This window comes from Xiphophorus couchianus, chromosome 12 (assembly GCF_001444195.1).
Source record: "Xiphophorus couchianus chromosome 12, X_couchianus-1.0, whole genome shotgun sequence".
Taxonomy (NCBI): Eukaryota; Metazoa; Chordata; class Actinopteri; order Cyprinodontiformes; family Poeciliidae; genus Xiphophorus; species Xiphophorus couchianus.
This window is the reverse complement of record NC_040239.1, coordinates 12,925,045-12,949,721: the sequence shown is the minus strand read 5'-3', so window position 1 is coordinate 12,949,721 and position 24,677 is coordinate 12,925,045. Positions and strand designations below refer to the sequence as shown.

At 37.5% G+C, this 24,677-nt stretch overlaps 1 protein-coding gene across 2 annotated transcripts in view; it reads left to right on the top strand.

The window, feature by feature from the left end:
* efna5b (ephrin-A5b) overlaps positions 1-24,677 on the top strand; it is a 117,827-nt gene that overhangs the window by 76,519 nt on the left and 16,631 nt on the right. For both annotated transcript variants that reach the window (XM_028033099.1, XM_028033097.1), the window contains exon 2: positions 14,759-15,051. In XM_028033099.1, coding sequence (XP_027888900.1) covers positions 14,759-15,051 — 293 coding nt within the window. The remainder of the gene's footprint in view (positions 1-14,758; positions 15,052-24,677) is intronic.

Sequence of the window (24,677 nt, the reverse complement as noted above, 5' to 3'; positions counted from 1 at the left end):
TGTGAAAGAACAAGACAGAGCAATCCGCGAAAAACTGATTGCTCTGTTTTATTCGTTTTAGTTTCTGATTTCCTTTTGGTGTGAAACATAGTGGATTGGGAAATGTGCTTAGTCTTTTGGAAACCCTAGAGGTAATGCTAAAACCTTAATTTTCTAGAACGGGGTACCAAACTCCAGTACTCGATAACTGCTACCCTCAATCAGGTCATATTAATCATTCTAATATAAAATAATAAAAACAGTTCAAAATGTCTGCTCTAATTGCATTGGTCTTGGTTTTACATTTCCATTGTAACTGCTTTCTCAATCAGCAATGTGATGTCTTGTCTACTCCTACAATGGGCGATATGTGGTGGAGAATAGCTAGAAGAGTACAGAGTATATGCAGTAGTTCTTGAAGGTAAAGTAGGGTAAGATCAGTGTTGCAAGGTGAAGGCTTTACAAAAACTGGAAACTTGACACATCCTATGTCATCCTTAACTTTTATCTGTCTGAAAATCTGCTGAAGTGGTCCTGATAATGTGATTTGGATCATTGACGTATTTTTTTCTTTTCACTGATATGCTATTTGGCAACACTAGTAAGCATTGCACTGTAATTGTGAAGTTTTATTTGGTGTACTTGCCAATATAATATTTATCACAGAATAATTTGCTTTTTAAAACTTTATTGTGCTGACAAAATTATCAAGATTAAATTTTATGAGAGAAAACTTGCCTTCACATACCAATCAGCTGTTTGCACAGGCATATATAATTACAGCATTGCTCAGTAAAGATGAATAATGCACTTTTATTCTGACAACGCCTGAGGTCAAACAAGATCAAGGAACCATGGGAGGGTTCAAACATCTCTCTGTCTGTCTAGCAAATGTGCAACCCTTAATGTTGCACTTCACTCCACACTTGTAATGCCTAAAGACAGCATCTACTGTAAAATGAATGTTTCTTATATCCTCTGATTAAGTGAATTAAGTGAACCTAGAGAAAATGTTTGTAGTAAAAGTCCCAGGATGCTTTCCTAAATAGTTTTAACTTAATGTGAAGGGTTCTCAGTTCCTAGCAAAACATGTACAAACATTATTTTCTCCAACTACTCTTTTAAGGCTAATTTGAAAATATCAAGGGGAATAGAGACGGAGATCAAGTAATGACCCTGGGACTAAAAGCATCCGGAAAAGGACGAAATACAAAGACGGGCTTTACAAATGAGGAGGCATCTAAATAAGAAGGATCTGTTGCCGTTTTAGATTCACATAAATGGATGAGAATGACATTGCTGAACTAAAAGTGAGTTTCTAAGAACTTTTGGTCTTGTGCCTTTTTCATCTTTCTTCAGTGAGTGTATCCAGAGCCAAATCTATCATTAATCATGATGGGTGTTTGTTTGGCATGCATTTCGACAAAACACAAGTTTAAAAAAGAATCAAGTTATTGTTCATAATAAAAATATTTCTTGGTTACTGTACTATAGATGGTAAGGCCATCAGTCATCAGGTTGTTTGTTGTTTTTCTTTATCATAAGCCTCAATTTCTGCCATAGGCAATAAAAGGAGCCTCAATTTGTTCAAAGTGACAAAATAAGTGAAGATTCTTGTATTTCAAGATAATAAATTTTCTCTGATATACATACATATGAATTTTTTGTAAATTCATTTTCAACAGAGCGATATACTTATAGTTCATATATCGCTCATCAATTTGTTGTTGATGACTTACGTTAGGACCAGTGATGAAAATCATGGTGATTGAACTTTTAGACCAACTATTGACATAATTTCTAAATCCAACATGTTTAATTGCAGTCAGAGATTAAAATCTTAAAGGGCTTTCTCAGGATGAAATGCAAATCATCCTGCAAAGAAAATTGAGCAAATGTCATAGGAAGACAATGGCTAGGCTATTCTTCTTCACACAATGACAACTTCCAAAACAGGGTGGGATTTGACATTATGCCCTAACAGTGCTTACTTGCTTACTAATCTAAAAAAAAAAGTTTGAACATTGTTCTTTTCCGATCAGCAGTCAATTTTTTGCTGCATTTCTACAATAAAGTGACGGTGAGATAAAAACAGATTTTTTGACTTCCTATTGTTCCTTTGCAAAGTGCTGCTTAAGTACCTGTTTTTAAAGCTTCTGCATGCATCGAAGGCCTCCCACACTTTCTGCAGAAGCTCACATTTACAGTAGTGTGGAATATATCACTAAGGATTGAGAACTATGAAAAGAGGGCAGGGGTTTCAAGAATACACTGCTTTTATAACATCTTGTTACAGCTCCATGGCAACCCTCCGTGAAGGCCAGGATGTGTGTAGGGTATGTGCTCATTGATGTGTTTATGGTACAGATATTAAGTGAAAAGGACATTTTAGAGTAGGCTATATGTCTATTTGATCTGTGCAGTGGGTTTGATAAAGCAAGAAAGACTCTAGACTTGCTCATCCTCTTATTTTGTTTCCTGCCTATTTACCTTAACAAAGGGGTGTTTTGTAAAATTGACTTTTTTAAACTTTACATCATGTTGTCATGTTATTCGCTCATCAAAAACATACCTGGAGAGTTGCTTTGATTATTTCATGAATTTTTGAGGAATCCTTGACTCTCTTGTGACAGCCATTCTGGGGTGTCTAAACACTTGCTCTCACAAAGTGCTCCCTATTTCTACAAAGCTCCTCCGTGGAGCTGCTGTCTCTGGTTGAGCTTCCGCCTCACAGATCATCCTTGTGCGTTTTCAGAACGTATCATATGAACTATTTGCTCCTAAGAGCCATTGTTAAGGGCATAGTGAGAAGTATTGCTGTGATGACATGCTGAAGGTGGAGTGTCAGAAAGAAAAGGAGCTTCTTAAAGAAATAGAGGCCCAATTTCATGGCACCATATTATGAAGTCAACTTTTTTTTCCAATCATGTTTAATATATAGAACCTTTTTAGAACTGATTGGGAATATCAGTGTATATTCTACTGAGCTACTGAAATCAGGCCATGGCCAATTCAACCACAGGGAGGAGGCAGAGGAGCTGGATCTTTTCACAGATTATATCTTATACTAACAGGACATAGTAACAGTTTAAACAAATAAGAACATATTTTTATGAAAAGTGCCTAATTTAGCTGATTTATTCCTTTTTTTATTTAGTATGTACTTTACATTTGAAAATGTTTTATATTTATGTGAAGTAATCACAGTGTGTATCACAATTGCTGAGGTTTTCTTTCGGTGCAGTCACTGCTTTTTTTAAATTTCATTTTAGCTTTTGCACCAAGGACTTTATGCAACGTCGCTCACTGTTCAAAGAAGCAAACAACCTCAACCTGAGAATGTTTTTTTTGTGCTTCCACACATGCAGCGCACCACATCAACTCTAATGACTGTATCGCAGTGGCAAGTTCAAGCAGCTCTGTGCTTTTTGTGTGTGTTTATCCAAGCTCCTGTAATCTGTTCAAAGTAAGATGGTCGACTTCCAATTCAGGTCTCGGACCAAGACTTCAGCTCTATTCATTTACACGGGATATCACCCTCTTCTTTTTTTCCTTTCTCTTTTACTCTCTCTCTCATTTTATCTCCCTATTCTCTCTCTCTTCCTCAGAAACATCAGGAGGACATGTTACACGACTCAGAGCTGTTTCATTGCTGCTGTTCTGTCCCAGCTGCCAAACCCCCCGTCACCATAAAACAATGAGTTGTGATTAATGGCCTTCCCATCTCACCAGTCAGTGATACATGACTATTAATTGATGCTTGCTGCCTGTGTATGACCATGGAGAACTCACATGCTTCTAGAGGAAAGTGGACCTCCACTCAGGTCCCAGTAAACATGTCACAGTGAACGGTATTTACAGAGGGATTGAAGCGGGTTTGGGGGCGGCCATGATTCAGAGGAATGGCCCCAGGGCCTGACAGGATGTTGGGTGTGTGTGTGTGTCATTTTTCTCCCGACTCCCTTAGTGATGAGGGAAACATAAAGAAATCCTTTTACACACAAATATACACCCCGTACACACATGCAGTGGTTCACACTCCCAGAGTGAGCGTACATCAGTGTTTGGCAGTCCAGCAAGTTCATGAGCTCAGAGGAAGTATCCGTCTGCCCTTTTTTTCCTCTCCCCCTCCTGTTTTGAACTTAAGTTTCAGCATGCCGAAGCTCACTACATCAAACACTTACATTTCTGCACTTCATTCAGCACCAAAAGCAGAACAAGAACTTGTCTGTCACTGATCTTAATTCAGTGTCTCCCTGGGGCAAAATGAGCATTGACAGACAGAAATGGTAGAAATGAATATTGTAAGATCACAGTCAATGGTGACGGTGATAGGATAGAGGGTGGAGGGGATGTTGAAAAGATGGAAAGGTTCTTGATGGGAGGGAGAATGAAACAGATTTGAGAAAGAATTTTCCTCCCTACAGATACTATATTATACCAGGGTGACCACCTGTTTTAAGCCTTGAGGTACACCATCCATAAAGCTACAACAGATGGACACAATAAAATGGACCATGACCGGCAGATGTGGCCCTGTTTGTGCATTACACCAGACAAACCATATAAATGTGAAAATAAGCCCTATATGCATCTTACATACAGGCTGTTAGATGCATGATACTCAATAGCCCTGATGTTACCGTGTCCTGTCCCCACACCCCTCCTGACGTTGTAAGCCTATCGGCCATTTAGCCAGTCAGGAATGTAGCTGTCAACTAATACAACGCAGTGACATTCTCACATGTTCCTCCCCTGTCTGATCTCTTTCCCCCAGTAGCTGTCTCTCTCAGTCGCCATGCTGTCCACATCAAAATTTATGTTGCATATCCAATTCTCATGATTTTAGTTTCTCCCATAAATATATTTTGTTAATTTCCTAGAAAGTTTTCCAAAAAACATTTAAAACTTAACCTAGATAAAGGTTACGTTTTGGCTAGTAACTATTTTCTTGTAGCTATTTTGGATGTAAAATAAGCGTTACTTTTACTTGATTGCCATTTTTAATGAATTTACATGTTTTGAATAGTTAAAGAAAAGGGGCCTCTGTATCACACGTTATTCGTACACAATCGAAACAAGAAGTCTCAAATTACTTGTCATAAATATATCTGTTGTTTCATTTACTGCTTACTCCATTTCTTTGTGTATTCATCATTTTAAATAAGTGAGCTAACATTATTATTTTTAAGAAATTCAGGTATTATTAAGCTGTGACAAAATGACAAACCTAATTATTTGAGATGCAGAAGTCCTTTAACCTCACCAATCGGTCAATTTTTCAATCAGCTTCAAGCAATGGTTACAAGTCTAGTTTGATACATCAAATGCATCAAGACTAAGGACTCATTCAGGGTCACAGCCTACGCATTAATGCATAAATGTAGGCAATACTTTAATTCCTTCTTTATCCATTAGATTAAAAAACTACTATTTGACATTTGGCTTGAAAATAAGAATTTACTTTGCTAAAACATGTTTTTAACTTTTCTGAAACAAATTGTGGGAGGTTGTTAATGTTAAGCAAGCTAGGTGGAAAAACAAGTCTGATGTCAGACCTGCAAAACACAAGTTAACGTTTTTATGCTTAGATTTTTAGGTAAGTAAATTGTTTATTTAATTTTCAGAATTCATGCATGTCTCATCTACATTTCTTTCTGTTGATCCCACTAAAACTTACAGAAAACTCTAGAAAAAACTACTCTTTTGCTGATATTTTACAAATTTCATTTCTAAATGTACTATTCAAGATTGCCTCAATAGTTCTAAAGTACTTATTTACAAATGATTCACATTCTACTCCCTACCCCACTAGGGACAAGGGTGTTAGAAAATGGATGGATGGATGATTCACATTCTATAAAATTTTTTGACATCTAAACGTGTTAAGCGTCATTCAGTTCACTATTGTTTGTGACCACACTCCCTCTCCACCAGTGTAATTAACAAGCTATGAACATCACAGGAAAGTGGTTTTGTCCCTTTCCCTGGCATTTTCTGCTGAAACAGATAAAATATTTTCTACAGTCAAAAAATTTTGAAATCAACGGATGGTGGAAATGTAATTTCGCAATCAGGATGATTGCGGAGTGGAAGTTTTATGGCGCAGTTGTCAGTTCTTTTTTTTTTCACGTTCCTTCTCTTTTCACCAAGACATTCCTTTAGCTTCAGTAATCAAAAGATAAATATCTGTTAGGAAGGTTAAGTCCCTTTTTCACTAATGAAATCAGGAAAATAAAGATTGACAAAGAGCAACAGGTTCTCTCTTCTCTCCCTCTGCCTCTTTCCGTCTGTCAGTGCATTCTTTCTTTCAGCTCCCCCTCTTTTTCATCCTCAGACCCAGGCCAATCATCTGTAATTAGACAACTGTGCAAACTATATAGAGAAGTGTTTGCGATGTGTGTTTGTAGCATATGTGTTGAAAGGTCATGAAAAGACTTTTGCATGTGCATGCATGAGTTGGGTTCAGTTGGAGTTCATCTCCCCTCGGCTAATCTTGTGTTTCCCTCTGGATCAAAATCAACAAATGAGTCTTTATTTTAGCTGCATGTACACTTGCATGGAAAACTGACTCAAAAGCTGAGAGTGAAACAGCAGTTTTCTGCAATTAGGTTCCAATGATTTTCTAGTTTCAGGTTACTGAGATTTTATGTATCGGCCAGCAAAACAATGCCTGAGGATGTATGAATTTCAACAAGGGTGGCAAAATACTGTAGGCAGATTTTCTTTGGGGTCATGAATTGAATTAAGAAGTGTATGAGAAAATGAAAAGAACAGAAAAGGGCAATGGCAAAAATATCACAGAAAACAGGAAAAACAGTCACATTCACAGAGATAATCTCCTTTTCTTAAGCACTCATGGCAGAGTTTGTAATGCAAATAGCTGTCAGCAGTTCTTAAGTGCTCATGTCTTGTTCTTGTCAAAATCTCTTAAGAGCATGGAGTTTTGTCATAGTGCATGCATCAGTTGTCCACTTTGAGTAAATATGATGTCATCAAACATTTGCTGCAACACAGAAAAATATATGGCTCAGCTTAAAAAAATCGAGAGATAATTGTTTACATGGACTTTTTAAAAGTGGTTCCAATTTGATTAGGCTAACATTTTAGTCTTTTTAAATTAAACTTGCTTTTTCAACATTAGAAAAATAATCTGACCATTCATATTTAGTTAGGATTCTAATTCTAAACCTGGTTGGATTTGCCTCCAAAAACGCCCACATTTTCTATTGCAAAGAATCGACACGGTGCCAAAAAGATTCCATAAAAATTTTGGCATCACACAGTTTTTGTCAGATTTGTCAGAGAAATGGTATTCCATGTTGATAATCTCCCATCCCACCAAATCCCAGTGATCCTCTATTATATTGAGATCTGTTGACTGCAAAGGCTATGACATTGGAGCACAGTGAAATCATTGTCTTGTTCAAGAAAGCAGTTTGAGATAATTTGAGCTTTGTCACACAGTGGATTATCCTGCTTGAAGTAGCCAGATAGGAAAAAAAAAAAGTTCAGCAGCAATACTCAGGTGTCTTTAAACAATGATCAGCTGGTTTTAGATATCCAAAATCTAAAAGTAAAATGTACCCCACACCATTAAACCACCGTCAACAGCAGCAGCCTAATTTGTTCATGCAAAGCTGGATGAAGCCATGGTTTTATATTATTTGTACCAAATTCTGACATACTGACTGTAAGTTAACATATATCCAAACTGTCTTGGTTCAGTTTCTGTTTGTACCTGACAGGAGTGGAATCCAGTGTCTGCTGCTGTATTTCATCTGCTTCAATGTTGTTGAGCTGCACAATAAATACTGTTTAAAGCAGCGTAGACCAGGGCTGGTGGGTAGAAGCCTTATTCATTTTACTTACTCAGTGTTTTTGTATTTTGCTCGTTTCACTTTAATTTTTTTGGATCCTGATCTATTTAAACAATCTAAGAATAATTGGAGGCAAATCAGCTTAAAGAGAAGTGAGACACCAAGAATAAGGTGTGAACAGCTCAAGCACAGATAAGACATGAACACAAGTAAAAGGAAGCTGCAGCTCACAATTAACAGAAAAAGACTGACACTCATCTGAAGTTTACATTTGCAATAATAAAGAAATGTGTTCTTCTGCAGATAATTTTAGATGTTTTTTTAATCTGTTGAAAGGTTAGCTTATGAACTTCTGTCCACATTTTCTTCATAACCCAATCACAACTTGTCCTTTTCCAGGACTTATATTGATGAAGCTGTTTTATCAGTAGATTTGGTCTTAAATTACTAACAGAATATCTGAATTGGATCGTCTAAATATCTGCTGAGATTCTCCTAAACTCCCTGCCCATCGTCTCTAAGCATTATTTGATGGTTTTTAAGGTATTTAGTCAGTTAGTGTCGCATAGAGCTGAATAAAAACTTGGTTATTTCTACAGGGTTCAAATTGCCCCTGTCAAAACTGAAAATCCATTTCAAGTGTTCTTTTAAAAAAAAAAAAGTTTTATGTTTAGTGTTTATATGTTGGTGATTTTGTATGTCAAATTCAGTTGGTTTTGTGTGTCTTCTGTGTCTTTTAAAGTTTTGCATATTAGGGATAAAGGGGAAAAAACAATTAAAAGCAAAGAATAGTGGAGGCAAATCAACTTAAAGAGAAGTGAGACACCAAGAATAAGGTGTGAACAGCTCAAGCCCAGAAGCAGATAAGATAAGACATGTACACAAGTAAAAAGAAGCTGCAGCTCACAATTAACAGAAGAAGACTGTGACTCATGAGATTTGAGGTTTACATTTGCAATAATAATAAAGAAATGTGTTCTTCTGCAGATAAGTTTAGCTTATGAACTTCTATATTGAACCACGATCATTATCACAGTTTAGATATGCACTGAGTTGCTTTTTTTTTTTTGCTTTGAAGCAATGGGATACCTACACTGAAAACCAAGCTACTCAAAAGCTTCAAGTTTTTAAGTTAGAAATAGCCTCCCTTCATATTGACTGACCTTTTAAGATACTTTATCAGCTCAACAATATATGTTCATGCATTAAACATATTTTTACATTTACCGCTTTTAAGCTTTTACTTACCAACTCTCTGAATGTGTTTGTAGTGAAGTGTTTTTGCAAAATAAAAAGAATAGATAACACATCTTTTTATCCGATTAATGTATCAATGGTTGGTGTTACAAGGTGGTCTATATGTGAGTGACTTCATGGAGTGGTGGTATTTACAGTGATACTGTGCCTTGGCAATACATTGTGAAGTTCCTTATTCCTCGCATCCGTTGACTCTCACTTATTCAGCTGGTAAGAAGGCTGGAATTGCTCCCCGGCTTGGCCTGCCACAGAGCTCCCCCGTCTTTCTCTTTCACTCAGGTTATCTGTCTTTCCCCGTCCCCCTCGCTCTCTGTCTCCAGCCACTGATGCTCGGCTCAGAGAAGTAGCTGATGGGACCGCGTGTGAAGCGTGGAGGCCCCTGTGTGTGTTTGTCTCTGTGAGTGCGTGTGCCCCTGGTGCATGCACTGCAGTGTCACTGGGCTGTGTAATTGAAATGGAAATGAGCCAATCAGTGACTGCAGTGGTGTGCCACCTTTTGCTGCATTCACCCCACTGTTCCAGCTCTGCCAGACTCACTCTGTTTGTAACTCTGAGCAAGTTTATGTGTGGGAGCTGACAGTACTTAGCTCCTGAGTTTTCACCCAAAAAGCCCCGTAAAGTTAGCGGTGGTGTGAAAATGCCACCATTGGTTGATAGAAATGATGTCCCCCTCACTGACAAACACACACACTGCGTCCAGCTGATTTTTCCATCTTTGTGTTGTGACCTACAGCTTATTGGACCAGCTGTGGCATAACAAAAACATGTAATTATCACCATTTGACAATTAGCCTCTCATCCAAGTTCTGCCCCTAATTACCTATTTAACTGCTTGAGGGCGTTCGCTGTCAATCTCTGCTGCTACAGTTTCTCACAAGAATGCGAACAATTGCTGCCAGAAGTATGTAGTAAACTCCAGAGATCTGACTGTGGTTTGGGTGGAGTGTGTGCATGTGTGTGGCGTTAAGGGGGAGAGGATTGGGTAACTTCGCAAAAAAACTCCACATGGATTTTTTTTTTCTCTCCTTGAACGTACTTTAGCCCTGTCTCTAATTTGGAAAGCTCTTTTTTCCCTGGACTGAATCTCAGGCTTTTTTTCTTTTTTTACAATACTCAGAGGAGTTGCTTTTGAAATAAGGGAATACAAGAATAAATCAGACTGAACACTTTTATGGACTAAAGATGAAATTGGCCATCATGATAATTTGGGCCCTATGAAATTCACTTTTTTCCTCCTAAATTCCACATTTTTCATTTTATTTTTTTTTTGTTCACTTTTCATTCATTTTCATTGATCCCTGTCAGAATATACAGTATGTCAGTGGGACTTCATTCATTCAAGCCAGAAATTAATTCTTCTAATCTTTCAAACACTTGTTGAAGTCTCAGGGAGAGAAAAACTACACAACAACTAGTTAAACCTATTTAGCTGGCCATACTATCTCACCTGGCAAAACAGTTTTTTGATCATAGCACTTTAGGATTTTAAACCTTGCATGTTCTGGAGATCATGTGGAAAATAAAAGATTGCTTTAGCTCAATAAAGAGTCAAGGCCAGTGAATGTATGTAAAAAGTCACTCCTGAGGCTTTATTTCACTGCAATCTTAACATAACTCCTTTCTAAAAGTATATTTGAAAAGCTACATGCAGCATGTCTGTTGAGTAACAGACCCCTGCCTGGTTTAACACCACATAGTGGGACTGATTAAGCTTCTAAAATTCCCTTGTTATTTTCCTGGATTTACATTTCATAGGGTTTCCTCAAGTTTCTGTATAATCTGAGTAAGTTATTTATAAACTTAAAAGCACATAAATTAGAACATTTATAAAATTGGATTCAGTTTATGAATTTAAGATTAAGATTACTAAACATAGGTCAAGTTTTAGTGGTTTGTATGTGCAGCACATTGGCTGTTGTATGTTTGAGGAACTTGCCTGTTTTTGGGTGAAAAACTGTTTCTTCTCTCTGCTGAGAAAGCGGGGAGTGTTTGCACAACTGCAGCAGCCAATTAAATCTCAAATTGCTACAGATGAGACATCGGTTGCATCTAAAACTGCCACATTAGACCCACCATAACAAGATGTTTATGGGAACAATGAACAAAACAAATCCATAACATACAAGATTTTCTCTAAATGGACTTGACTGCTCACACTATCAGGCCAAGCACATGCAGATTTAGGGGGAATCTCCCAAAATGATGGATGTATGGTTGGATAAATCCTGCACACATATTCACAGAGACCCTGGCAGTAGAATCAGCAGTATTGCTGTCTCCTCTTTGTGTCCTGCCTTGTCTTTTGGAACCAGATTCTTTCACTTCTCCCCATTTCATGTCACTTTCCCACTCTCACTCTCTTTCTTACTTTGTGCCATTAGCAGCTTTTGGTTGTCTCACTGTTGCTCCTTTGCCAATTTTTTTTATTTATTTTCCTGGCAGTTCATTCAACTGACAACACAAACCCGATACATGCTTGCGATACATAGGTGTCACTTTGTATGTGTGTTTGTGAGGCATGTTACAAATGCTTGTCCTGTCCCTTTTTATGAGCTCACTCACCCAAACATCCTCTGGCTCATTTGCAGTCAGGGCCACCAGCTACTATTCTGACTGCTGAGGCACACAGAGAAGGGCAGCTAAAACATCACACAAACACACACGCATGTATTCTCGCTGTAATGCTCATGCTGTCTCTCGCTCACACACACACACACACACACACACACACACACACACACACACACACATGCACGCAAACAGTGTGTGCACTAACACAGAAGCTGGGCCAAGCGGATGGGAGGATGTGACCATCAAGTCGGTGACATTTTGAAGCAGTAAGAGAGATGCATGGCTCTTCCTGGACCTCCACAGACATGTTTTAAATGAAATGTTACAGATGAGTTCCTCACTGCCTCAGCTGTAAACACCCATACCCTGGTATTTACCCTACATGGGTAAACAGAAGGGGGCGGGGGGGGGGGGGGGCAACTTTTTAACCTGGCTCATGCTCATATATACACAGATGTGCATTAATATACAGAGCAGGGCCTGAGGAACTCGCATGATGACAATAATGAGAGATGGCTTGGCTCAATTTGTAGATTGATTGTTGCATTAAACATTCCATTATACAAACATTCAGATGAAGTGACAAGTGAGCGCAGCCGGCCCATATTCTGCTCAAATTGCTATTTGATCTTCAGAACAAGTGAATTTGGGTCGTGCTGGATCTCTGCACTGGAACACGCTCCTGCCGATCTGCAGTCTGCATCCAGAGTGGTTTTACAGAACTTGATGTTTATTTAGAATGCCAAGAGGACATTCTGTACACTCACCAACTACTTAATTAGGTAAAATTTATAAATCATCCAGTCATATGGCAGCAATTCAGAGCATTGGGGCTTCTAGATGTGGTGAAGACAACTGGCAGAGTGTCAGAATGAGGGAGAAAGGGTATTTATGTTGTTATGAATGTGCAAACCACATTCATGGTTGCTCATCCAATTCCTTGTTGACATCAGAATAGAATTGACTGACTATTTCAATGTGATAAAAAGGGAATATTTCCTCAAATAACTATTTGCTACAGCCAAGTTTGCAGGCTACTGTTTCTGGGTGCACCACATGTCAAACTTTGATACAGATAGACGACAGCAGAAGGAGACCACGCAGGACTTCACTCCTGTAAGCTTAGAACATGAAACCTGAAGGTACATTTTAGGCTCAACAAAACTGAACAATTACAGATAGAAAGACATTGACGGGTACGATGAGTTCCCATGTCTGCTGCATGTTCAGGCAGCAGGTTCAGAGTCTGAGCCAAGAACCTTTCACCAAGGAAGGAATGACTTAGTTTGTAAATATAACACAATAGAATCAGAAATAAAATCTTGATATACAAATACTTTTCCAATCGCATATTTTTTTTTGGGATAAACTCCCATAGCATTTTTTAAGAGTAATTTGTTAGTGTCATGAGTTTGACATTTCACTGAAACAACAGAAAGCAAATAAGTAAAGTGAAAGATGAAGGAAATTATGACATTATAATGTATATGTTTTTCACCAGCATCTGAGGATGCTTGAAACATTTATTGAAAAAAATCTATTAATCTTTTCCCCCTCTGCTGTAATTTTCACTATCTTGTGAGGACTCATTAGCATTCCTTAGTTCTTTATAACCATAAATCTTGAAGCTCTAGATTTTTATAGGATAAAATTATTTATGTCTCTTGCTTGCTCTGCATGTAATTAGAGCACTTGCAGAGTTTCTTAAGAGTTTTTTGAACTTCTTGTAACCTTGTTGTCTTATAACATCGAAGGGTGGGTCTAAAATATTAAGTCATGTCCCCTGCATGGCTTTCAGTTAACCACAGATAACAGATATATTTAGTATGTCCCTTGAGATCAGAATAGCACAGACAACAAATAAATTTGAGAAGTGAAACACATAGATTCATCACATATTGCTATGTCTCAATATTTATCAATGTTTTTTTATGATTAGCTATTGAAAATCCTCCAAATTCAGTTTTTCAACAAATAAGAATGTTGCTTGAGATTGATTAAAGTCAGATTTTTAATATAGAAATCTCAGCCTACTGAACAGTATGTCCATATACCGAACAGCATATGCACTTAGTACTTGCTCTCTAATACTTTGTTCCTTTTAGAAGATTTACTGCATTAATGGAGTGAAGCTGTGACCATTTCTGTGATTTTTGCTAATTTTCTACTGTATTTTTTCCTGCCACTAAACATTCCATTATCATGCTAGAATACAGCACTCTGTAAACCACCAGTTTAATTAGCCATTACCACAAGAATAAAAGTGAACAAAAATAGATGTAATATATTTATCATGGTGTTACTTAATCTTTATAGTATATGAACTTTTAATTTATTGCCATGAACCTGCATACTTGGCAACTATGTACATACAAGTCATAGTGTGTTTCAACATTACAGTCTGAGGAATTTCAGATGTGAAACATTTTTGCTCAGTGAAGCCCCTGACCAATAAATGAAAATCACTCTATGATAAACAGGAATACGATCAACACTGAAACAGCTCTAATTCGGTCCACAGATGAGATGCCTGTTTGATGGGTGACGGAGAAGAAATAGTCTCTGTGTGTGCTGACGGTGACAGCGTGTGGCCTTTGATGAAACTCCCTGTACATATTGCAACCCTGTGACCCTGCACAGCCTGTTCTAGATCATTGCTGCTGTAAAGATGCTTCACTGCACAGCCCTCGGAGACAGCTTGGCTCCGTATTTTTCCTATCGTGACATTTACGGTCTTGCCGTCCTGCAATCCTGTATCCTTCTGACCAGGTCTATTTTACACTCACTTTTTTTTGCAGTAGCATCCTCAAGTAAACGTTTTCATTTTCTTGAGAGATCTAAAAATCTGTTTACTTGCTAGGATATTTTCTCTGGGCCAGATCCTCGTTTGCTATGATTTAGATGGAATGCGGTGGTATGTGTGAGTAAATACGTATTGGAGGACAAAGATTTATAGATAAACCAACTCATCTAAAGGTATTGGACCACGAGAATGAGTGTGCTTATAAATTTTTCAAGTACAAGGGGATATGAAAGGAGTTTGAGCTTATTCTGAATTCAAATGAAGTTTAAAAATGTTCAGGCAACTTTTAAAGCACATATGAACCCTTTCTGTTCTCCTTCTCATCCAGGTTCCACCGTGGTGATTATCACATCGACGTGTGCATAAATGACTACCTGGATGTCTACTGTCCTCATTATGAGGACTCCGTGCCTGAGGAGCGAACAGAGCGCTATGTTCTCTACATGGTGAACTACGATGGCTACAGCACATGCGACCACACCGCCAAGGGCTTCAAGCGCTGGGAGTGCAACAGGCCGCACTCCCCCAACGGGCCGCTAAAGTTTTCAGAGAAGTTCCAGCTCTTCACTCCCTTTTCTTTGGGCTTCGAGTTTCGACCAGGCAGAGAATATTATTACATCTGTGAGTACCTGCCATCCTTACATACAGAGCTTCGACAAAGGAAATATAACATTTTGTCACAAACTTCAATGTGTAATTCATTTTTCATCTTTGGTAGAGAAACTCAAAGTAGAGCATTAATTTGAGTTTGAAGCACAAGAATACATGGTTATAATTTAGCAATAACAAATAATTAAAAAAAATGTGGTCTGAATTTGTTTTCAAGGCCCTTTTGAACAAACAGCATCATGAAAAAACAACATTTAAACCCTCACATACATTTATAGTAGTGAAGAATATGAAGTAACATAACGTAACTTGACCTGACTGTCAAAGTTGCACCACTCTTCCCAGACTTAAGGTTTCTCAAAGGCATACTATTCCTCAGCCCGACTTTCTGTGTGCTCAATGCAGAGCATTGAAAGTGGCATGGCAGCGATCCTAGCAAATACTTCAGCCAAGCTTTTCACACCATTCCTGTTTCTCACAGAAAACTCTTTTTCTTCCCTAAAATGGATGTGGAATTCATAGGGGAGTCCAAACTGAGACGGTTTGAAAGTTACAGCTCACTTTCTCCCAGCTGCACAAAACCACATCTCAAAAAGGAGGGCCCGTCCGTCTGTCTGTCTTCTGCATTCATCCTCTGCCTCCTGTTCTGTTTGTGGTATATGTTACGTTGTCTGCTTCTTTGACAGTGGAACTGAGCCAAACTGAGTTCATCTAAAGTTAAAACCCCTGGGAAATTAGGTTTTATCAAAGCCAGGGTAATGGAGTAGAATGGAATGGAGCTGGCTACACCCACGGTTAGCCAGAGAAGCCACTGTCAGGTGATGTGTTTACTGCTGTTTCTTTACAATACATTGGTCTCAAGAATATCCTGATTATTGCAAAATAGATGTAATGCTTGATTTCAGAGCACACGTGTCAAACTCAAGGCCCACGGGTCAAATCCAGCCCACTAAAGTTATTTAAATTGAACTTTGAGAAGCAGTGAGAATACAGAGAAACTTTGATATTTTAACATTTTAATCAGTAGTTGTATTTATACATTCTACCACAACTGGCCCCTAGAGGACATTAATGATCTTTATGTAACCTCAATGAAAATTTGTTTCACACCCCTGACATGGAGAAAATGATAAGGAAAAGCTTTATTGCACCCAGCAAATGCTTCTCTTTACAAATTGACTTCTGCTATAAATTTTACATATATATATATATATATATATATATATATATATTTGTATCATAGTAAATACAGCAGAATACAGATGCAAGAAGTATTTTCAGATTTTTATTCTACAAAAAAGCAAAGGGAAACCCATGTATCATTTTACTTCCGCTCCACATCAGTTGGTCTATCACATTAAATCCCTATCAAGTATGTTAACGTTTGTGGTTTCAATTTCACACAATGTGAAAACCTTCAGGATGTATGGCTACTTTTGCAAGGCACTGTAGCTCAATTTCCTTGCCTGCTTCCTTCACATTTTTCCCCCGTTATTTTTGAAAACTGAGCCAAACTCTGATCTGCTTTATAAATTGGCACCTTTTTTTATGAAGCAGTTAACCTGACAGCCAGCCAAGAGCTCTGCGCTGTATTTATTTCATGTTTTGCTCTTTGACCATACTCTGCTGTAATTCATAGTTGCGAGATGAGGTGTGCTAAGTACATCAAATCCCACAGCCCTCTCAGTGGTGTCTCTCCTGTGTGTGTGCCTACAAACCAGTCTGTATCTTTCCTCTCTGTCCTTTTAACAACCTGATGTTTGCTCCATTTGTCTGTTATAAGGTAACCAGATTTTCTTTGCCTTTTACAGCCAATTTGCAATCCACCAAAATGAGATGGGGGGCTGAAATGAAAGTCTCGCAACTTGGGAGCATGGATGGGTGTTAGTGTACAGTTATAAAATTTATCCTCTCCCCCCCAAAGTCTCCAACATTTTTTTTCCATTTCTGTTGAGAGATGCTTGTCCTAAGGGCTGGATTAAATTACACTGCAACCGACAGGGTTTCCATGGAACGCATCCATTTTGCCATAGTGTGCCATATTGGTTTAGTGGCCTGCGGCTTCATTGGCTATTGAATGATTCTAGTGTATAGCCTCGCTGGCTACTGTTGCGGATATTAAAGTCATCCACCATGAAGCCATCTGACCTGATATTCCACCTGCCTTTTTCTCAGAGTTGGTTCCCCATGAAAAGCAAAGGAGATAAATCTGATGTATTGGGCAATCACTTTAGAGGACAAAATGTAAAGCTGAAGGAGGAATATTGGAAGGAAATGACATTACTGGATCCGCCAATTCATCTGCAGGTTTTATCTTCATCATCTACCACCTTCATTGTCAGGTCTATTCTTGTAGTTTATGAGTATGTTTCATCACCTTACATAAACCCGAAACCCAATATTTGCATACAATGCCTGTCAATATATCAAGCTAACGGTTTCCTGTTTTAGTTCAGCTAGTAATCAGTAAATGCAATTATTTCTATTTGCTAAATGCAAGAATAACCAGAACAGAAAGTTTTCAAAGTCAGTAATTTACATACATTCCATAATATTTGGTAGACTTGCTTTTTAAACTGAATGAATGAGCTCAAACATATTGGTTATCTTTCCACAGGCTTCTCTCAAAAAATTGTTGATGTTTTGGTAAATTCCTCTTGACAGAACTGTTCTGACTCTGGTTTGCAAACCTCCATTGCTCTCTCAGAGCTTTTTAGCTCTGTCTACATATGTTGTATAGGACTGAAGTGAGGATTTTGTGACGGTTACTCCAAGACATAGACTTTATATTCTTTAAACCACTTCGTAAAAGGTTTGCTAGTATGCTTAGGATCATCATACATATGAAATACCAATTTGCACCAAGCCATCTGATGTCTTAAGTTGAATTTTTCCACATGCTGTTTATGCCTCTCGATACCATCATTTATTTATTTATTTTTTTTAAGTACACCGGTTCTTCCTGTACTAAAACAATGACACAACATGATTCTGCCTTGGCCATTCTTCACATTTCAACTCATTATCATCATTAGTTTTACAATATTATCACATTTAGCAAATTTAGCAAACAATTTCAGTATTTTGAATTAATATGTATCCATTTTCAATTGTACATGTTCTCTCTTTGCACAACTCATCACTTAATAAATAAATGAAAAGGATCCAAATTCAATTAAAACACTTTTTTTCAAAAGGGAAATATCTAACTACTGCATAATATTAATCTGTCTAATCTTTTCAGGGATTACATATTTGGCTTGGTATTACTATAATAGGGTTCTAAAGAACACAAAGAACCAAACTGAAAACACTGACTCAGACTCAATTATCTTTTGTCACTAATCCTATAAAGGTGAGGATGTCATTTTTTTCTGAGATTCTTTTTTATTATTTCTTTTTAAAACCAGAAGTTTTTGTTAAAGAAGATTTTTGTTGCTTTTAAAATTGAAGATAATGTGATGGTTTATAAAGTTACTAAGTTAATTTATATTTACATTAATTGTAGTCACATTTATGGATGAACGTTTTAAGGTATACCTCAAACACGCTTCTTCATTGTGGACATCATGGATAAAGCAAAACAAATCAGCCAGTATATCGGAAATAGAATTGTGTTCTTCCACAAGTCTACTTCATCATGGGCATAATTTCCAGAATGTGCTATATTCATTTGTTCAAACAAATATATGCACTAGGAACACCACAGGAATGTCTTTTCATTATGTAGTTCAGCTATTAGATAGATTCTCTATTCCAGAGATGACGTGTTTTGTTGCAAAATGTGTGTTTTAGAGAAGACAATTGACTTAAATCTGCAAGACATTGTCATTATCAATAGTAAAAGAAGCCTTGTACCAAAGATTCAAAGATAAGCCCGCTTAGAGAAGAAGAAAACAATCTGTACTCAGTTACACCCATTCTGTCAAGAGAAATGGGATAAAATTCAAGGAAATTTTTGAGAGAATCTTGTAGAGGAACAACGAGAACATATTGTTACACAGTATAAAAGGCAATTCTACCAAAAAGAACATTAGTGTATGTGAGCTTCTGACTTTGAAATTTTTTCTGCCAATCAGCAAGCATAACTGATGTAAAACACGAGACAGTGATCTATAAATATCCAATTTGAACTGACTGCGCATCATGCTGAATCTGATACTTTTATTTGACCAGAAAGTCACATTCAGATTGAAAATGTATTTAACCAAAGTTTAAAAGTGCATAACATATGAGTCTTCCAACGTTTTTCACACATCAGCATACGAAAAGTAAAAGCAACTTAAACAATACAAAATGAAATAAAAATCCATAGCAGTTGAAACAGATATATATTCTTACTACATCTTATTTGTTATAATGCAGTTGAATTCATTAGCCGATAAAACATATACAGTGTATATGCTGCCACAAATCGGTCAATTTTACTCTTGTTGATAAAGATAGAAAATGTATTCAACATTTCTTATCTTTTACTGTAAGCTGTGAGCATCAGAGCCTTTATTTAAAACCAGAGCTGATGTTCACTGTTAGGACATTAATCTTCTCCTCATCTATATTAACTTTCTGTAGCCAAATGGCCAGGGGGAAACTGAAAAGTAAAAACTTTTCAGTTTCTCCCTGAAAAGAGGTTAAGATGTTTTGACATCTTAACCCTGGGAGGTTAAGATGTCAAAACATTTTCCAGCAGAAAAAAATATTCACTAATGCTGTTTTGCCCCACAAGTCCGATGTGGACTTGTGGGGAGATGTGTGGGGAGGCGGTTTGGGGAGGACATGACTTTGTTGTTATCTGCTGCAACAACAAAAACAGCTTAATCAAGGAGCGCAGGACACAGGACATTCATACAAATGGTCGTCATATTTTATTTTTTTTTTGTTCATGTCAGCTTTTCGTCTTTGTCTGAGGCAGCTAACTGGAGATAATAAGACTGATAGAATTGGATAGGAGCCTAGATTTCTTGGTTTTCCGTTAGATCAATGCAAAAGGGAAAGACTAAACAGAAAAGTACAAAAAGAAGGTAAAATTTGACAGATTTGAGGATATCCAAAGATGAGAGTAATCTGGTTCCTTATGCAAGTAATTCAGCAAATCACAGCATTAGTCGTGGCTGAGTTACAGCTCTGAAGAGTCTGTCCATATCAGAGACAGATGGGATATGTGAGGCCTGTGTGAGAACTTGGGTCATAGTTCACAGTGCATTCTCGGTTTAAGTGAAATCCGCCTTGCAGAACGCTGACGGGAGCACATTTTTCTAATACGGCCAGAATCCACAAGATTGTATTTGAACGATTTTAATCTGAAAAGGGCAGAAATCCAATATCAGTGGCAGCTCACTGCGAGGGATGAGTGAGAGGAGTTATGGCATCTTTAGGCATATAAGATTTGTGGAAAGCAGGAAACGACTTGCTGTGATCCTCCGGTGGCAGATTGCCAGCTGAAAGCGTGTTTTCGCACTGACTGATTCGCCTGCCCGCGTGGACTGGAGGTGCTTCTGGAACAATCAATAACACCCCTGTGTACCTATGAAGTCCCAGGGATAGTCTGAGGCTGATACCAAATGATCTCCTTCTAAACGCTCATCAAAACCCAGAGGGCGGTGATGAATCTGCCCACCTTAGATTATAAAATGAAAAAACATTCAGTGAGGTTTAAATCACTCCGGAGATGACTGTGGGCCAATATCCCTGTTGAAGAGGCATATGCCAGGAGTCTGATGGTATAACCTTGAGAAAAATACCACAGTTTCACTGTATTATGGTATTTAAATAAAAATGTGAAACTGAAATGTATGACATGTTTGACAAGGCTTTTATTTTAGCCTTGTCAGAGTGGCCATCATGCATCACTGGCTGTACTTATTTTGTTCGAAACATAGTACTCCACTGTTCTGAAGAAATGCTTCAACTACAGTAAATATTTATATAGACACAAATATGTGTCTGTTTTAACATTGTAGTAAGTTTCTCTTGATTGTGGAATGCTAATTTACGAAACATGACAAAAAATCCTGCAGGAAACTGGAGCTAATATCTGAGTCTGAGCTTGATACCAGTGACTGTGTACATCGATGTGTAAAAAAATGAAGGATTGGTTTATTCTAGAGGTAGTGATTGTTGAGCTGAAGTTGTTGAGGGTGATACGGATGCTAAAGTATCTGAAGATGTTGATGAAACTCAGGAATGGTGACCTGACAGAGCTCATAGCCAGAAGCAGGCAAAAATAACAACCCTGAAAACTTTAAAACAATCATTTTCTTAGTATCAGAGCCATGTTTTTGTGTTTGTTAATTGCACAGACAGATTGTTGTAATTAAATGTTTTAAACATTTCAGTTCCACTCATGAGCAGATTCTTTTGAACACATTTATGCACAATAATGACCTTAGTCTCATGTCACACTAAGCCTTTTTGGCATCTCATTTTTTTAAATTATAGGGAAGTTATGATATAAAATTCTGGTAGTGTTGAAACTGTAACTTTTTTAAATCTCGGAAAAGAAAATCTTCATCTTAATACTTTGTCATGAGCTCTTATTCAGCTTCCACAAGAAAGCTCACATGTATTCTTCAAAACAGAGACTAGAGCTGTTGTTGATCATAAATCCTAAAATGTTCTTTGCCCCTTGAAGCTGCTCTCGAGGGAAGAAACAGGTAGAGGATGGAGCAGGGAGCAGCAGAAGGAAAATGGCATTAATGGACAAATGAAATAGAGGCAAGGGGGGATGGTGTATGCAACCCTCTGTTTTGTCGGAGCTCTGGGAGGCTAGCTAATAATGATAAAGAGTCCGAGCTGCTCCATTTGTGGTCCGAGGAGGGAACCTGCATATGGACACCATCATAACTCAGGCCTTTCATCTGTTCAGATGAAAAATCTACCCTGTCATCAGCACTCAGAGATGATCTGACTACATGGACACACTCAGACGGGTACACATGCACTCCTTTTATTGTACATGGAATCAGCACACGGCTGCCTCGAAAGCCTTGTTGTATCCCCAATAGATGGATAGACTCTCCATCACCTTTGTTGCCCCTGGTTACAACACCATTACTTGTCCTTTGTATTCATCTCATCGCTTTGAATGTTAGGACAGCTTTTACAACTGTAAGGACTGTAAATAGACCTGAACATAAAACCAAAATTCGTCATCAAGCTGAAGCATACAGAATGGACATTCTAAATAATAAATCCAAACTGTTGCATTTCGTACTTTGGAAACCAGTGTTTGCTAATAACATTCAGTGTCCTGGGAAAATAGAGCATTGCAGTAAATTAATGCCTATATTAAAGCAGCAAAACAGTAATTTAAATGTTTAATCTCTTAATGCATGCATCAAACAGAACTTATTTGGGTGGAGAAAAGTCAGCAGGCATTAAACAGAAGCCTTAAAAGTCTAAACTGGTTGTGCACAGAAAGCAGCAGGTGACTGTTGATTGTGAATTAGCACAATCAACACAGAGCCCATCAGGACCTTTTGAAAGCTGTCAAATGTTATTAATCTAGGAATAGTTTCCACAATACCCAGCACTTTTACAAAACAGTATGGATTTTCCACCAGGGACCATCATGAGTTTTTGAGAAAGAATTGGTACTACAGACTTCAGAAGCTGAATTCTCCCTGGCTACTTTGCTCCAAACATTAACAGAGCACTGTGCCTTTAAACTTTTTTAAATGTTCTCATTGCAACTGCAAACTTATATTTATCTGTGGAGATGTCGTGTAATTGACTAACTCAATGAACCACATTATTGTGAGGTGTAAGAAAAGGATATACGCTTTTCAAACATGTTTCCCAATAAAACTCTGAAAAGTGTGGCATGCATTCATATTTACCCCATTTTATTCTTACACAGCTAAATACAAATAGTGCCACCAACTGCGTTCACAGATTATCTATTTACTAGTGGTATTTAGAAACTGTGGAGGAGCTGCAGAGATCCACTATTACTATTAGTTGTAAATTGATTTTGAGCATAAACATGGTGTTTATTGCAGAGTGGCGAGAAAAAAGGATGACAAACATGCAAAGGAAGGTTCTCTGGTCGAAACAGACCAAAACTAAATGCTATGGCCTACAAAAGTAGGATCATGTGTACATTCAAAACTTTATATGTGGCAGAAAACTAATATCTAACACCCTTGAACATGAACAAACACCATAATCAACCCAAATTAACACATTAGAAAGACATTTTAGTCAAAAAACTTAAAAATACATGATTAAAAGTAAACTTTCAAAAGTCAAATGTCATCATATTCATGTTTGCCAAGACTAAATATCATTATGGCTGTTTTATGCATCATGCAAAAACCATTTTTATGCATATTGTGTTAATATATTAAGAATATAAGTCTGAGAGGACCTAAAATACTTCATTTAGAAAAGATTCAACAGTAAGCTGAGACTAGGACATGCTAATTGGAGTTTTAAAAGTCTCTTATTTGAAAAATAAATTGAAAACAGTTTTTTTGCGGGTTAATCCAATAAAAGACCATAAAATAAGTCATGGCGCACTTGTTGACAGCACTATTGTAGGCAGGCAAGAGAGAAAACTCTCTAATCAAGTTGACTGCCAACATAGTAGTAATAACTCTGCCTGCCAAAAAACCAAAGCGCTATGAAAAGCCAACAGATCAGAAGAAAACCGGGGGCTGCTGAGGCCAAGTTTCCTCTCATGCTGTTATGATTTATAACATACAGCTGATTATCATTAACTTCTGCATAAAAATATATGAACACAGTGCATATATTCTTTGTTGATTAAACATTTGACACAACAATAAATGCAAACATTCTACCACAAAGATTGGGTTAGTATGCTTCCATTTCATTCTGACATGATTGCTCTGAGATCAGGACTCTGTGGGGGTGAAAACATATTTTTCAGAAATCCTTTTCTTGATTGTGAAATTCTGTTTATGTTTTCTTGATAGTTATAATTTTTCACATTTAAAATGCATCACAGACTCACGCAAGTTTTATTTGTTATCTACTTATAATTAATTTGTTACGGTTTTTTTTACTTCATATTTTTCTTCTGTTGCAGAACAGTTTTTCTTATTTATTTTGTGAGTGGATGTTTAGCTGTACTTTGATTCTGTTTGAAGCGCTCAATTGAGCAATAAAACGTTGTTATTTACAATTACATATTATTGTGTGATAGCCTAAAAAAACAAACTCTCCCATGGATTAACAAAGGATCACATGCAATTTGAGTATATGAACAAGATTGCGACGATGACTTTAAGAGTCATCAGGCTTTCAATCACTCCCTTTTCAACTTAAGAATGACAAGACAAAGAGAAATTTCTAACAGTCCCATTATGAAGTCTTTGAGAAAATTATGATACTTTAACTACTGCGGCATAAAACCAAAATTAAAATATGATATCTCCTCACTGTTGCACTCATGTACGAAATAATGGTGTAAGAAAACCAGTCCAATTATTGTATAATAAGCTATTATCTAATGCAACTCAGTCCCCCTTCTCAGCTTAGTTGTAATCGCTTTCTTTGTCACTGCCTGTGACCTTCTCACCCCCATGTAGGAGATGTAAAAAATGAGTCGGTTATTTTCTACCAAGGATTGTGAAATGCAAGGAAAGAGCAGAAGATGTGCAACAGCAGAGGGG